The sequence below is a fragment of the Urtica dioica genome, chromosome 2 (assembly GCF_054948205.1).
Source record: "Urtica dioica subsp. dioica isolate 48M chromosome 2, U.dioica_male_clone48M_v1_H2, whole genome shotgun sequence".
NCBI classification, from domain to species: domain Eukaryota; kingdom Viridiplantae; phylum Streptophyta; class Magnoliopsida; order Rosales; family Urticaceae; genus Urtica; species Urtica dioica.
The window spans coordinates 52,755,442-52,769,054 of record NC_142757.1 but is presented as its reverse complement, the minus strand read 5'-3'; the positions used below and the strand labels follow the sequence as shown (position 1 = coordinate 52,769,054).

The 13,613-nt window shown below is 32.6% G+C and overlaps 1 protein-coding gene across 1 annotated transcript; it reads right to left on the bottom strand.

Moving 5' to 3' along the window:
- Positions 1-6,682: 6,682 nt before the first annotated feature.
- LOC149405586 (disease resistance response protein 206-like) lies at positions 6,683-7,596 on the bottom strand. The gene has a single exon (XM_089605171.1). It carries the CDS (start codon positions 7,503-7,505, stop codon positions 6,894-6,896), a length of 612 nt encoding a protein of 203 aa, XP_089461297.1. The 5' UTR covers positions 7,506-7,596; the 3' UTR covers positions 6,683-6,893.
- Between the last annotated feature and the right edge of the window lie 6,017 nt (positions 7,597-13,613).

Below are 13,613 nucleotides of genomic sequence, written 5' to 3'. Positions count from 1 at the left end.
TTATACGGGATTTGAATGAATCATTGGTCGACGCTTCTTTTTGGTGAGTACTGATATGCATTGGCTGACTTACCGTACTTGTACTTTGGCTATGATTTTTGGATCCCTGGTTGTCTCGAATAGTCATTTTCTAGATGTGAGGTTGGGTATAATCTCTGAATGATGGTGAATTCTGATATGAGAACTATTTATTTCTGCGCATGGCAAACATATTCGTTTTTGGGAGATTCGATTGATTACCGCCACCACCATGCTTGGATTATAGATCATTTTGAGAGAAAAGTTTCTATTCTCGGTCTTTGTGGAGATCCATATTATGTCTTTTGGTTTCCTTGCAGTTCGTTGCTGTTTTTTTACTTGGTTTGTGATTGAATCTCTTAGATTTTTACGGTTTTCTATTATTGACTCTCTCTATTACTTTAAAGATGTAGTGTCTGTTGATTCGTCCATTTTTTTGTCTGGTTTCTATGAATTTGCGCGTGATATTACTTTAAAGATGTAGCCTTATGTGTGTATTTTGAGTTGGTACTCTTTATTATTTGCGTAGTTTACTTTCTATTTAAAGGGTTGTCTGTTATTTATGGTGTGTGGCTTTAAAATACTTGTATATTGTGTCGTGCTTGATGATTTTTTTACTAGGTTCTTAATGATTGAGTCTCTTATATCTTATTCACTAGGTTCTTTATGATTGAATCTCTTAGATGTATAGAGTATTGATTGTTTAGCTTTACTGTTTTATTTTATGTTATATATATTAATTATTTCGTATGGATATTGTTAGTAGTTTATGCTCTCCTAGCGCATGATAGACATACTATTTATTATATTATATATTTGTATGTTTATTCAGTAAAATTTAAAGGGAAAATAACACATTTATACCCTGTGTTTTAGTGAAATGCCGAATTTAACCCTCGGTTTTCAAAAATGTCGAGTTCATACCCTCTGTTTAACTAAAATGACGAAATTATACCCTGAAATGAATAACAGCGTCACAAATCTTCTTTTCATTGATATTAACTCTTATATAAGAAAAACCGAATCAAATTTAAATCAGTACTCTAACTTCCAAATTCTCAATTTTGAAATAAAAATAGCCTTAAATTGAAATTAAATAATAAAACTCATACTTTCGAAGAAATGACTTCATTCTGTTTTCGAATTGTAACTCTAAATCTTGGATTCTCTGTTCGAATATGCGATTTTGATGACTATCAACTATCGATGTTTACCCATTTGCCTCTTTTTGTGTTCTTCACGATTAAGAAACTGTTGTTTATTTTTTAGTTTTTAAATAAATTACATATATGGCGCGAATGAATAAAGATAATTGATGTTTATGTATAAATATTATAGTCAACGTCAATGAAAAGTCAATAAAAAAAATATTCGTGACACTGTTGTCTATTTCAGGTAGGGATGGCAACGGGTACGGGTAAAGCCGGGTACACCTATTCCGTTACCCGTACCCGCTATAATTTTTTACCCGTTACCCGGACCCGTTTACCCGGATTTTGAGACGGGCCGGGTAACGGGGATACCCGCCGGGTAAGCGGGTTAAAAATATTGGACTCGTTACCCGTTTACCCGGTTTAAAAAAATGGTAGCGGGTCGGGTAGACCCGCTTACCCGTTTACCCGTTTATAAAATAAAAATCCATCAACAATATAAAGTTTAAAAATAATAAAATTTAAGTGAAAAATATCAAAATGCTACTACAATATAAAGAACATTAAAATTCAAAATAAATAAATAAAAATACAAAAGAAGTCTTCATTGCAAATTGATATTTTAATTGTAAATTTGGTCATCTTCATTGCAACATATTAAAATTTGTTATCTTTTTTAATATTTAAAAGTTAACGGGTCGGGTCCCGGGTAACCGGGTACGGGATGATTATTCCGTTACCCGTACCCGGACCCGTTAAAACCCTAACGGGTATTACCCGTTTACCCAAAAATAACGGGTATTATCCGACCCGAATAAATCGGGTAACGGGCCGGAACGCGGGTAACGGGTCAAATTGCCATCCCTAATTTCAGGGTATAATTTCGTCATTTTAGTTAAACAGAGAGTATAATTTCGTCATTTTAGTTAAACAGAGGGTATGAACTCGACATTTTTGAAAATCGGGGATTAAACTCGACATTTCACTAAAACACAGGGTATAAATGTGTTATTTTCCCAAATTTAAATGTTGTGCTACTTTTTGGTTTGCTCTTAGTTTGAAAATGCCACTAACAGTATAAATTTGGGCGTTCTAGTCATCTTTTACTGTTGTAGTCATTGGTTTTAGGTTGCTTGGTTTTGTATTCTTCTCTGGCGAACCTCAAAATGGTTTTACGTTTTTTTCCAATGATATATGTCTGTCTGGTTATATGTTGGCTCGTGGAAATATGTCATGTTAAATCTTTGTTTCAGTGAATGATTGAACCATAAGAATCGATCTATGTTTCATGTCTAAACTTGTGATGTTGACTAATATGTCCAAAAAGGTGAACATGTCTAGGAAGAATGCTGATTTAGATTGGATTTTGATTTAGAAGTCAGTCTAAGAAGAGTATTGATTGATAAAGGATTTTGATTTCCGATTTTGGTTTATTATCATTTTTTCGCTTCTTCGCTTAGAGTGTCCACGAGTATATAGCGGTTTCTTCTATATTTCATTTAATCTGCTTAGCTTAGCCTTGCCCTTGGTATAATCTAAATGAGGTCTGAGATTTTGGTATAAAATGAGCTTTGAGATTTTGGTAATGTTCCAAACTATTTTAGACCATGTTTTTAATATATACATATTAGGAAGATGAAAATTTTGTATGTATACGTACACACCCACAGGCCAACATTTACACACGTATTAGAAAGCTGAAAAATATTACATCCATCATGTATTCCTAAAGAACAGATTTGACTAATCAAAGGAACCCTACTGTCTGATATAAGTTTTCTTATAATGCCCACATTTGAATAACTATGTTTTTTTTTTTACCATTTAGATATTTTAGACACACAAAATCAGTGAGCCCAAAAAAATCCGTTCTCGAACAATTTCTTTCTTGCAGCCTATTGTTTTTTCTTTTTTTTTTTTTTTTTTTAATCACAGACAGCCTATTTATTCAAACCCATTTTAAACTATTTTTCAAATTTGCTTGTATCAGTTGCTGGAAATTCGTCAAGGTGAAGACTTGAACTTTATTGCGATCAAAACTACGTAAATGGATATGAAAAGTGTGAATTCCCAAATGATTAAAAGTAAAAAATAAATAAAATACTATCATGGTGCACATACATCAACTAAAATGACATAACAGGGGCCCATCGGAATACCGTCCGAAGCTAATTTGGGTATTTTTTATTTTTTATTTTCACTGGTCCGGTCCAAGACCACGTTTTAAAATTTTAACACGGACCAGACCACTTATAAAGATAAATCGAATCAAATCAGACCAGTGAAATTGTAAACCATTTAAGACCAGCGGTCCGTTTCGCTGTTTTTTCACACAATTATAAATAAGTTCTAAATTAGTAAAGAAGGTAAACTATGTATTCAATATGAAATATTTAAAGACTTGGAAAAGTAAAAAAGTAGAAAATTAATAATCGATTAAACTTTTAATAAAAAAAATGGGCTTTCAATCGAGAATAAAGTGTAAAGTTGAAAGCTTTCAATCGAGTATTTTCTTTTGTTGAATTTTAGACTTATTTGTCATTTTACTTTTTTATTTTCTCCTTACGTGAAAACTTCAAGAAGAAAGATAGTTTGAACTTTGAAGGGTATATTTGATTGGATGAAATGGGATTGGAATGCAATAGAATGGATTCTAAAAATATTCAATTTTTTTTGTTTGGTTTATGTTTACGAAGCTAGAATTGTCATTTTATTAAATGCTCGTGGCTCCATTTTCAACTTAGGCCCGGAGTTGAAAAGGACCTAAATTGTATCTCAAAAACTCCAAATTATAATCATAAAAAATAATGCATAAATTTAAAAAAAAATTACAATTTTAATCAAAACAACAAAAATATGAGTAAAAAATATATATATCATTAATATAAAATTAAATTTATGTGTCAAAATTACTTTATGTACATAAAAACATAATTTTGAAAAAAAATTATTTATATTATTTAAAAAAAATTGGACCCGAACAGGGCCTAATTAGGGTCCGGATTGGAGTCGGGTTGGGCTTTTATGAGGGCCCGGATTGGGTGGGCTTGAGGGTCTACCCTAAGCCCAGCCCAAGCCTTAGGTTCTGCCCGATCTTTTACCGAAAAAAATCGGGCCGACCCAAAACTTACAAAAAGAAAAATAGCGTTGGGCCTGTTAGCCCACGGACGGCCCGGCCCACTTGACAGCTTTAGGCTCTGCCAACTCTTTGCTCGACTCTCCCCCGCTCTTCACTGTGACTCGATCCTTCGCCGTGACTGTGCAGTCTGCCTCTCCAAGTTCGAACCAGAGGTTCAGCTCCACCTCCTCATGACTAATGGTGCCAAGTCGTTGGTCTCTCTCCGTCCGAGCTCAGTGACAGTGTAAATCAGTCTTTCTTTTAAAATTTATTGATGAATTTCTATTAGACTTAGTTGTATGTACATGTTTATCAGTTTTGTATGAGTTAAGATTTTTTTATTTATTTACTTTTTTACCGATGAAAGTTTATTAGTAATTTATGCAGAAGTAGAATTGTATATTTTCGGATGAATTTTAAGAACCGCAGTTGGTTTGATTTTACTGGCATTATATTTCATTAGTATCATTACAGAATGTAGAAATTGAGGAAGTTAGAGATGTTCTCCAGCAATAGAAATATGAATACAGTGATTAACATATAGGAAGTTAGAGATGTTCTCCAGCAATAGAAATATGAATATAGTGATTAACATATAATGATTAATATATTCACTCGCTGATTAATATAGAGAAATAGTGGCTAAATTGTACATATATTATATGTTTCAAATTTTTTTTTTTTTTAATTGATGTGTTAGCTAATCTCTCTTTTCACTGGTCAGAGATGAATTTGATCTTTTTTTTTTAATATATGATTAATAATGATGAAACAAGAATAACCGGGGAAGAAGCGAAGAGTGAGGCAAACACTTTCACTAATAAAAACAAAGGTAAGAATGCCTCGTAACTTTGGGATCATTTCAGTAAGCTCGGGGGGAATTGATCGAAGTGTAACTATTACGAAAATGAATTCGCTTGCGATTCAAAGAAAAATGGGATGTCGTCTGCTTGAAGCCACATGTAGGTGAGGAATTCGCTCAAGTGAAGATGAAGAAAAACTCAATTGTGAAGTTAGCCGAGGACGCTCTCCGGCAAATGTATGAAGCCTATGTTCTTGAGGAAAGTCCTTCAATAATACCAAAGTTTCAAATATCGAAGACGGCTACAAATACTTCTTCAATCCGTATATCAACAAATGAATCTCATGATGCATTCGTGAAGAAAAAATACAACCAATGTGGTGGATGAGAAAGAGATGAAGTTGATAAGTACTTGATTGAAAATTGTGAAAGAGCTTTTGGGAGGAGATCTAGACAACTACTTTTATTTGTTGGGATGGTGGAAGATCAATGACATCAAGTATCTCGTTCAGGGCCGCCCAAACTCAACGGGGGCTCTAAGCGATTCAATATTTTGGGGCTCTATAATACTAATAAAATAATTTTTTTTTTTTGTCCAACCCAATTGGGAGCCCAAGGCACAAGTCTTGCCCGCCTTAGGTCAGGGCCGGCTCTGATCTCGTTCTATCGTGCATGGCTAGAGACGTTCTTACTCTTCGGTGTCAAATGTTGCGTTTGAATCGGCATTCTCCACAAGTGGTTGCTATTAGATCCTTTTCGAAGCTCGGTATCTCCAAAAATAGTGGAAGCTTTGATTTGCACCAAAAGTTGATTAAGTTCAATGATTCAAAACAAGTTGTTTCCGGTAAGTTTTTATTTTATGATTTTAGCATAATTATATGTATAATTAATTTTTTTATAATACATATCCTTGTTTATTATAACTTATATTGTTTTATTTTAGATGAAAGGTGAATTTATCGCTACCGAAGCGTCTCAACAAACATCTTAAAGTACAACTTGATCATGCCTATAAAAAGGTATTTGATGTGACTAACTCAAAAACTTATGTGAAGAATACAATTTAGCATATGTAACACTTGTTTTAATACGATTTTATTGGAAATAATAATGATTTTGTATGTACAAACCAACTTTTGTAGGTGTTTGGATTCGGAACTTATGGAAGTTGAAGAACCATGAATGATGTTTTTATTTTAACTTATGGATATGACATTTCGGATTTTTTTTTTTTTTTTTTTATGTTGGAGCCTTTATCTTTTTCTTTTTTTTACTTGGATTTGGATGACTGTAAAATCTTTAAATTTGGAACTTTGAATGAGTAGAACTTAGACTTTGTTGATTTTGAAGAGATTTAAATTGTAAAACAGGTAAAAAATAAAAATGAAATTCGAAATCTGGTTATCCATTTTTAAAATTGGTTAAAAAACTGATTATCGGGTTTTGAGAATTGGTTAACCGAATTTTCGGTTTTGGTTCAATTCAGTTCGATCATTGGACCAAAAATTTCAAATTCGAATATTTGGTTTCGGTTTTCAAATTGGTCCAAAACCGAACCGACCCAACTTCAGTCACTGAACAAGACAAGGAAAAAAAAAAACATTATATTATCATTATTATCAAGTGTGAACGCAAAATTCTATCAGAAAGCAGTACATAATCAAATCTCTTTTGCACCCGGGGGGAAAAAAGTCAAAACAAACTCTCACATAACATAAATTAGGACAACAATAAAGAAACACAACACAAAAAGCAAAACGAAACACACGCACTACTAAAAACTCTCGAATAAAAAACAAAAAAATCACGTCCAACAATCGTAGAACTTGATATCAACCTTGAGCCTGAAATAGACCTCGCCCTCGAAAGAGTCCGTCGAGATGGTCGCGATTCCGCGGTGCATGAGAAAGTCTCCGGTGCCTCCGACGACCGAGACGTCTCTGGTCTTGTTCATCAGCGGGTCGGCTCCGATGAAGCTGATCGTCCCTCGTCCGAGGGCCGGGCTATCGAGCGAGAACGTGAAGCCCAGCCACGCCGTGTACGTGTTCTTCGTGTCGTATATATACATCCCTTGGGCTCGGCCCACGGGACGAGCGTGGAAATCGTTGGTCAACGTGATCGGGTCGTCGAAGACCACCACGTTGCCGAAGTGGAATTGGCCGGCCAGGATCGTCCGGTTCGAGCCCTCGGGCCCGCCCACGATCGCCGACGTGGCGTTCTTCGCGTTCTTACCGTTGTAGATCACGTCGTGGAAGAACAGGACTAGGGTTTTGCATGGCTGAGGAGGACGACGATGACGTGGCTTATTGCCCTTGTTGTGGTTTGGGTGGGCTGAGGATGGGCTTGCCGTGAAGAGTGTGAGAGCTGTGATTATGACTATGATTAGACAAACCGAGCTCTTCTTAATCACTGCCATTTTGTTCTTGGCTTCTCAATATGACACTAATATGTATATTATTACGTACTATATATATAAATGGCTAAGCTAGTTTTGCTTATTGTTTTGAGTTTTCATTTTTATGGGGAACTTGTGACCTTTTTATAAGCTGGTTCCCGAGGGTTTTTTTGGTCTTTTTCTAGTTGGATATAGTGATATGCGTTACTAATCAAAGAGTCAGTGTGTTAGTCAATTAATTATATTACTTTGATATTGAACGATTACCGGGATAAGTCAAACAAATTTGACACGTCTCTCCCTTTGTTTTGTTATATATGTATGTATGTATGTATTTGATTTGGATATATCTTCTATCTAGTCTAGTTTGTTGATTAGAAGCTAACTTTTTGTTAAGTTACCCCCATGTGGTAAATGATTGAATCACAGTATATACTAATAAGATCATATTCATTACTTTTAATCTTTATTGTGACTTTTCAAAAGGTACTAATTAATTAGTGATGATAATCTGTAAAAATGTATTAGTCCACCTTTTTTTTTTGTGCTTATATATATGGTATCCTTTACTTCATCTTTATAGCGACTTTATAAAGTACTAATTAACTATTGGTAAAAATATGTGAGCATGTACTAGTCAATTTTTGTGTCCTTTGTATTGGTGACGTGGCAGAATATCCGTATTGGTGGAGCAATATGTTGAGCTATATATGTCTACCAAACACATGAGCAAGCGGATTAAATTATATAGAGACCATTATATCAAGTTGAACTTTCTTTTTTTTCTTTTAAGGGAACATCAAGTTGACCTTATTGAGGGGCAAAGTTTCCACTATTAGCTCAATTAGGTATTAACATATATATTACGAAAAAGTTTGCACTAATTAACAGGGAAAAGTAATTTCTGACTTGATTAATTGTTGCTGCTATTTGAATAATGTACACCAAAAAAATATTGTTTTTCCCCTATTATATGGAAACATACATAGATATACATTTCCTTTGACATATTGATTAAAAAATATATTTAAGCGTGGAACAATATTATGTAAAAGGGTTGAAACCAGTGACGGAGTCAGTATAGGCCCAGCAGGGGCTTAAACCCCCCCTCAATTTTATTTTTTTGCACTTTTTGCCCATTTTTAAAAAAATTACATTTTTTTCCTTTGAAAATTTATACTTTTGGCCCAATTTTTATAAATTTTTACAATCAAACCCCCCCTGAATTTTTTTTTTCAAATTAGTCCCCCTAATGGGCTTTTCTGGCTCCGTCGCTGGTTGAAACAGACGTTGAAACTTGAAACATGATAGAAGTAAAACTAATTAGACTGGACGTCTTAACTAATATGTAATATGTATCTCTAATTTTATACCATTTTGTTTTTTACTTGCTAGAAATATAAGCCAAACTGTGTGTTTGTCAGATTTCCACGGTGTAATAGATATTTATATGATATGGATAAAAAGACATCTTAACTAATTCACGTCTTTTTAAAAATTCTTATTTATGATATTTTAATTGCCTATCATGTAGATTATTACTTTTAACTGAAATCCTTTTTTCCCATTTTTTTCTGGAAGAGAGAAAAGAATACTTGATGAGAATACGGAGATGTGAAGGCGAAAGGTTAACGTTTAAGGGTTAAATTATTAATGCTAGACCAGATAATAAAAAAACGATCGTTTAAGGGTTAAATCTTTCAAGTTCTGCTCTATAAGCTTTCCAATGTGCTACAGCACGACAAAAAAAAAAAAAAACTCACTAACTATAATAACTGGTTATGAGACGAAAAAATGTTCGTCCATGGTTAAGAGTCCTTAACAAAGTTTCTTATACCAAGATAAACTCAAGCGACTTATTATTTTTTTTTAGAATTTTTTTGTTATTTTTATTTTTTAGATAAAGTAATTATATCATGAGTGTTACAAAAATTACACGGAATAAATTAGAGAATCAATAATTGAAATAAATTAATATTGACGTAAAGAAAAAAAGTGATAAGAACATTAACAAATAACAATAATACGAAGTTTGAATCTCAATTGGAGCAAATATAGTTTTGGAACATTAACATTCATAAATCTTAATCGAAGCAAATTTATTTTTAAAAGATACGTCGAGATTCGTTGGGCAAAATCCTAAATTAAAGCTTATATTGTTAACAATGCAAAGTGGAAAAGATTTTGGGAAAGAACAAAGAGGATATATATGTCATCATAATACCCAAATGGAAGATATAGTGAAATAATACAAGAAGAAACAAGGGCACTGTAGCAAAATAGTCAAAATGAAACTAAAATATTTGTTTTTAGCCTACGTTTCACAACTTTTAGGGAAATTATCAACAGGTTTATGTGGCAATAATTAAGGTCCGATTTGCTCTTATTTATTAACAAATTCGTCATTATCTCTCTCCTACTTTTTTCTTACACTTTTTTTTTACATAAAAACTTCAAAAAACCATATCTATCTCATATGAACTCAAAATTGAGTGATTCCAAATCCTACGGATTCGTGACGCCAAGATCTTCAAAAATAGATCCATTATGTTTGATGAAAATTCATGTTTAATATCATAGATGTAAAAAAAATCATGTTACTACCTTAAATGTGGAAATAACTGAAATTTTTTGAAATTATTAAAAAAATAAATGGAAACGTAAATATGATGCATTAAACATAATTTTTCATCAAACACAATAGGTCTATTTTTGAAGATCTCGACGCCACGAATTTGTAAGATCTGTAATCACTCAATTTCGAGTTCGTATGAGAAAGATACGAATTTTTTAAGTTTTGATGCAAAAAAATTATTTGAAAAAAATAGGAGAGAGAAAGTGACGAATTTGTTAATAAATAAGGGCAAATCAGACCTTAATTATTGTCACATAAGCCATTTGGCTATATCCCTAAAAATTATCAAACGTATGCTAGATCCAAAATCACATGTTTAAAGTGGTCTAGTTAGCTACAAAATCTCAATAATTAAATAATACAAGAAGAAACAATAAGAAGTTCAGACAATAAAAGCTTAAGACTAAACTACTCTTACAAAAATATGAACAAAAAAATTAATAAAATAGATAATTTAAACGTTTGACATTGTTAAATAACCAACGTTTGATAAATCTTAAGTAAATAACCATTTTCAGACGTAAATCTTGGATAAATAACCAACTGAAAGTGATAATTTCCTTAAGATTTACATCTGAAAATGACTATTTACTTAAGATTTATAAAACGTTGGCTATGTAACTATGTAAAACGTTTAATTTGGCTATTTTGTTAATGGTACGAATGACTAATAATTTTACTCTTTCGCTAGCTGTCAACGGCAACCAAAATCTTCATGACGTTTCATATTCGAATTGTTCAAATTTAGAGATCAGTCCATTATTGGGCACACAGAGTACTGGTCCACAAATCTAAGCAAATTCAACGTGTTCTGGGTAAATCCACTAGGGACCGTGAGGGACAACACTTATTTAGTTATCCTTTACAAATGAATGTTGATTCTAATCATCTTTGAGCATATATTTCACATTATTCATCTTGACTTTGATTCTTAAGACTAATAATTAATTTTATACCTCTCTCTCGCAACAAATAACAAAAATTCGGTTACACTTGTACATTTTGACGTCCGAGTCTCACTAAAAATATTACCACAAAATGAGTCGATCAATATAGCTACTATTTTTTTTTTCAACACATATATGTAGCAAGCATGGGGTAACAATTATTATATTGGTGATTAGAAATGTCTATTACATATAATATTTTATCTTTTGCCCGAATGTTTAATGAAATTTTCCCAAAAAAAATATTGGTAAGCTACTTTTTTTTGTTTTAAAGTCATATGATTCCCTATGAATATATATTCACTCCTATTCCTCATATAAACTTTCTACTCTGGCCGAAGATTGGTGGAGGTAGGTGTTGATTTTATATATTTTTATATAGTGATTAGTGGTCCAAAAATCAAAAGCGTAATGATTCCTTAAATTAATATTATTATTTGAGGAAAATGCGCGCATTTACATCACATGTATATGGTTCAAGGCTTTTACAATTAGTAGTAGTGGTGCTAATTATGTATGTGCTTCAATGTGTATTCTTGTATCCAATAATTTTAGTTTGAATGTTACTCTTTCTTTTTTCTTTAGATTCGCGCATGATTCAAGCTGAGTAGATGATTTGGTGTCAAGTGTCAACAAAAGCTTTACGACAACTAATTCCTAACCCGCCAACTAAGGGACTAGCTAGTCAACTTTTTCGCATTTTTAAAATTACAAAAACTGTTTTAGTCGTATCGCTCAGATTGTCAAATAAAATATTGTAACTAGGTTTCCAATAATTCTAACTTTTTCTTGAAAATGAGTACATAACTAATAAATCCCGCGAATTGGTGAATTTCTTTTTAATTTTATATTTTCTCGACATTCTATCACAGTCCACAAAACTCACACGAGCATTAGGTTTTTTTTTTTTTTTTTCAATATGCCTAAACAACCCGCCGACATATAACAAATAAAAAAAATTAACAAAATTTATATAATTTCATAAATTACTTATTCATATTCAATACTTAATTAGTTTATTAATTGGGAGTTAAGCTGAAATATTTTCAAGATGATTTATAAAATAATTTATTAATATGTGCAAGAAGTTATATAAAAATTGTCTTTAACTGGTTGGTTGCGTCCCAATTATATAATGATCATACGATAGTTTTACATCAAATTTTTAAGTAATTAACCCACTAAAATTTGTGAATTATTAAATCATCAATATTTCGTTAATTATAGGTAAATAGTCATTCGGATGCCCCTTTATGTATCACGTAAATTTGATCATGAAAATGGCATAACGAAAAATTGACTATATAGTAATTTTATTATGTTCATAAGGCTATATATCTAGGGAACCCTATCATTTATTTAAGAGATATAAGAAAGAAAAAAAAAACAAATCATATGGATTCCATATTGAAAAAGGTTATAATTCTAAGCTTGCATATGCTTACCTTAATGCAAATATTTAGGTGGATTTAGGAAAAGCGTTATGCTATGTTAAAACTATTGATAAATTTGAAAACCAATCGATCGACGTCTAAGGTAGAGTCATGGCCAATGGAAGGAAATGGAAATACCATTTCCAATAAACCACCTTCCATTGCTTTCGAAATGGTATTTTCATTAGGCAAATTGTTGCCTTCCATTGCTTATTGGAAATTGAATTTCCATTAAGCTTAATGGAAAAATGAATTTCCGTTAACTTCCATTAAGTAATTAAAAAAAAAATCAAATTTAAATGGTAAATGAAATGGAGTAAACTATTAAAATTTAAAAAAAAAATGTACTAATATGTAAAATGAATTTCATCTTTATTAATAACTTTTTTTTTTTAAAAGTAAAAACATTACAACAATATTTTGAATAAAATATTACAATAAGGCTACATTTCATTAATAGTCATGTTTTGAAAGTTCATATCAAAGTTATCAACAAGATCAATGTTCACAAATGTTTCTTGCGAACGTTTTTTGTGTTGACACCAATCTTTGTATATAGTGAGAGTCTCGACCATTTCGGGTTTCAAACTCTGTCTTCGATTATCAAGGATGCGACCATAACTACTAAATGAGGACTCGGACGACACCGTTGAAACCGGGATCGAATGGACGTCTCGGGCCATCTTCGACAAGATCGGAAACATGTTCTCGTGTTGCCGCCACCACGCCAGCAAGTTGAGGTCGTCTTGGTTCATGGAGTCAAATTGTTGAGAGGTGTATGACGCGATCTCATCGTTGGAAGCCGTATCTTCAGCGGTTTGGGGATGCGGTGATGATCTTGGAGATAAAGTTCCACCTCGGGCAAAACGAGCTATGTCTCGGAACATTCCTTTGCTTGTCGATGAGTGTCGGGGTGGACTCGGCTAGGGACACACTGGAGCATGTCTCTGGTAAAACCTGAAAAATGAGTAAAACTCTTCCACGACCTTAGCATGATCATGTGTAACGTAATCTTCTCAAGTATGACGTTTTAAATACTATAAAAATGTCACATAACTAATTCGGGGGTCTAGAATGCATGCAAAACCATATAAGTAAGGAATTTTTGAAGTTC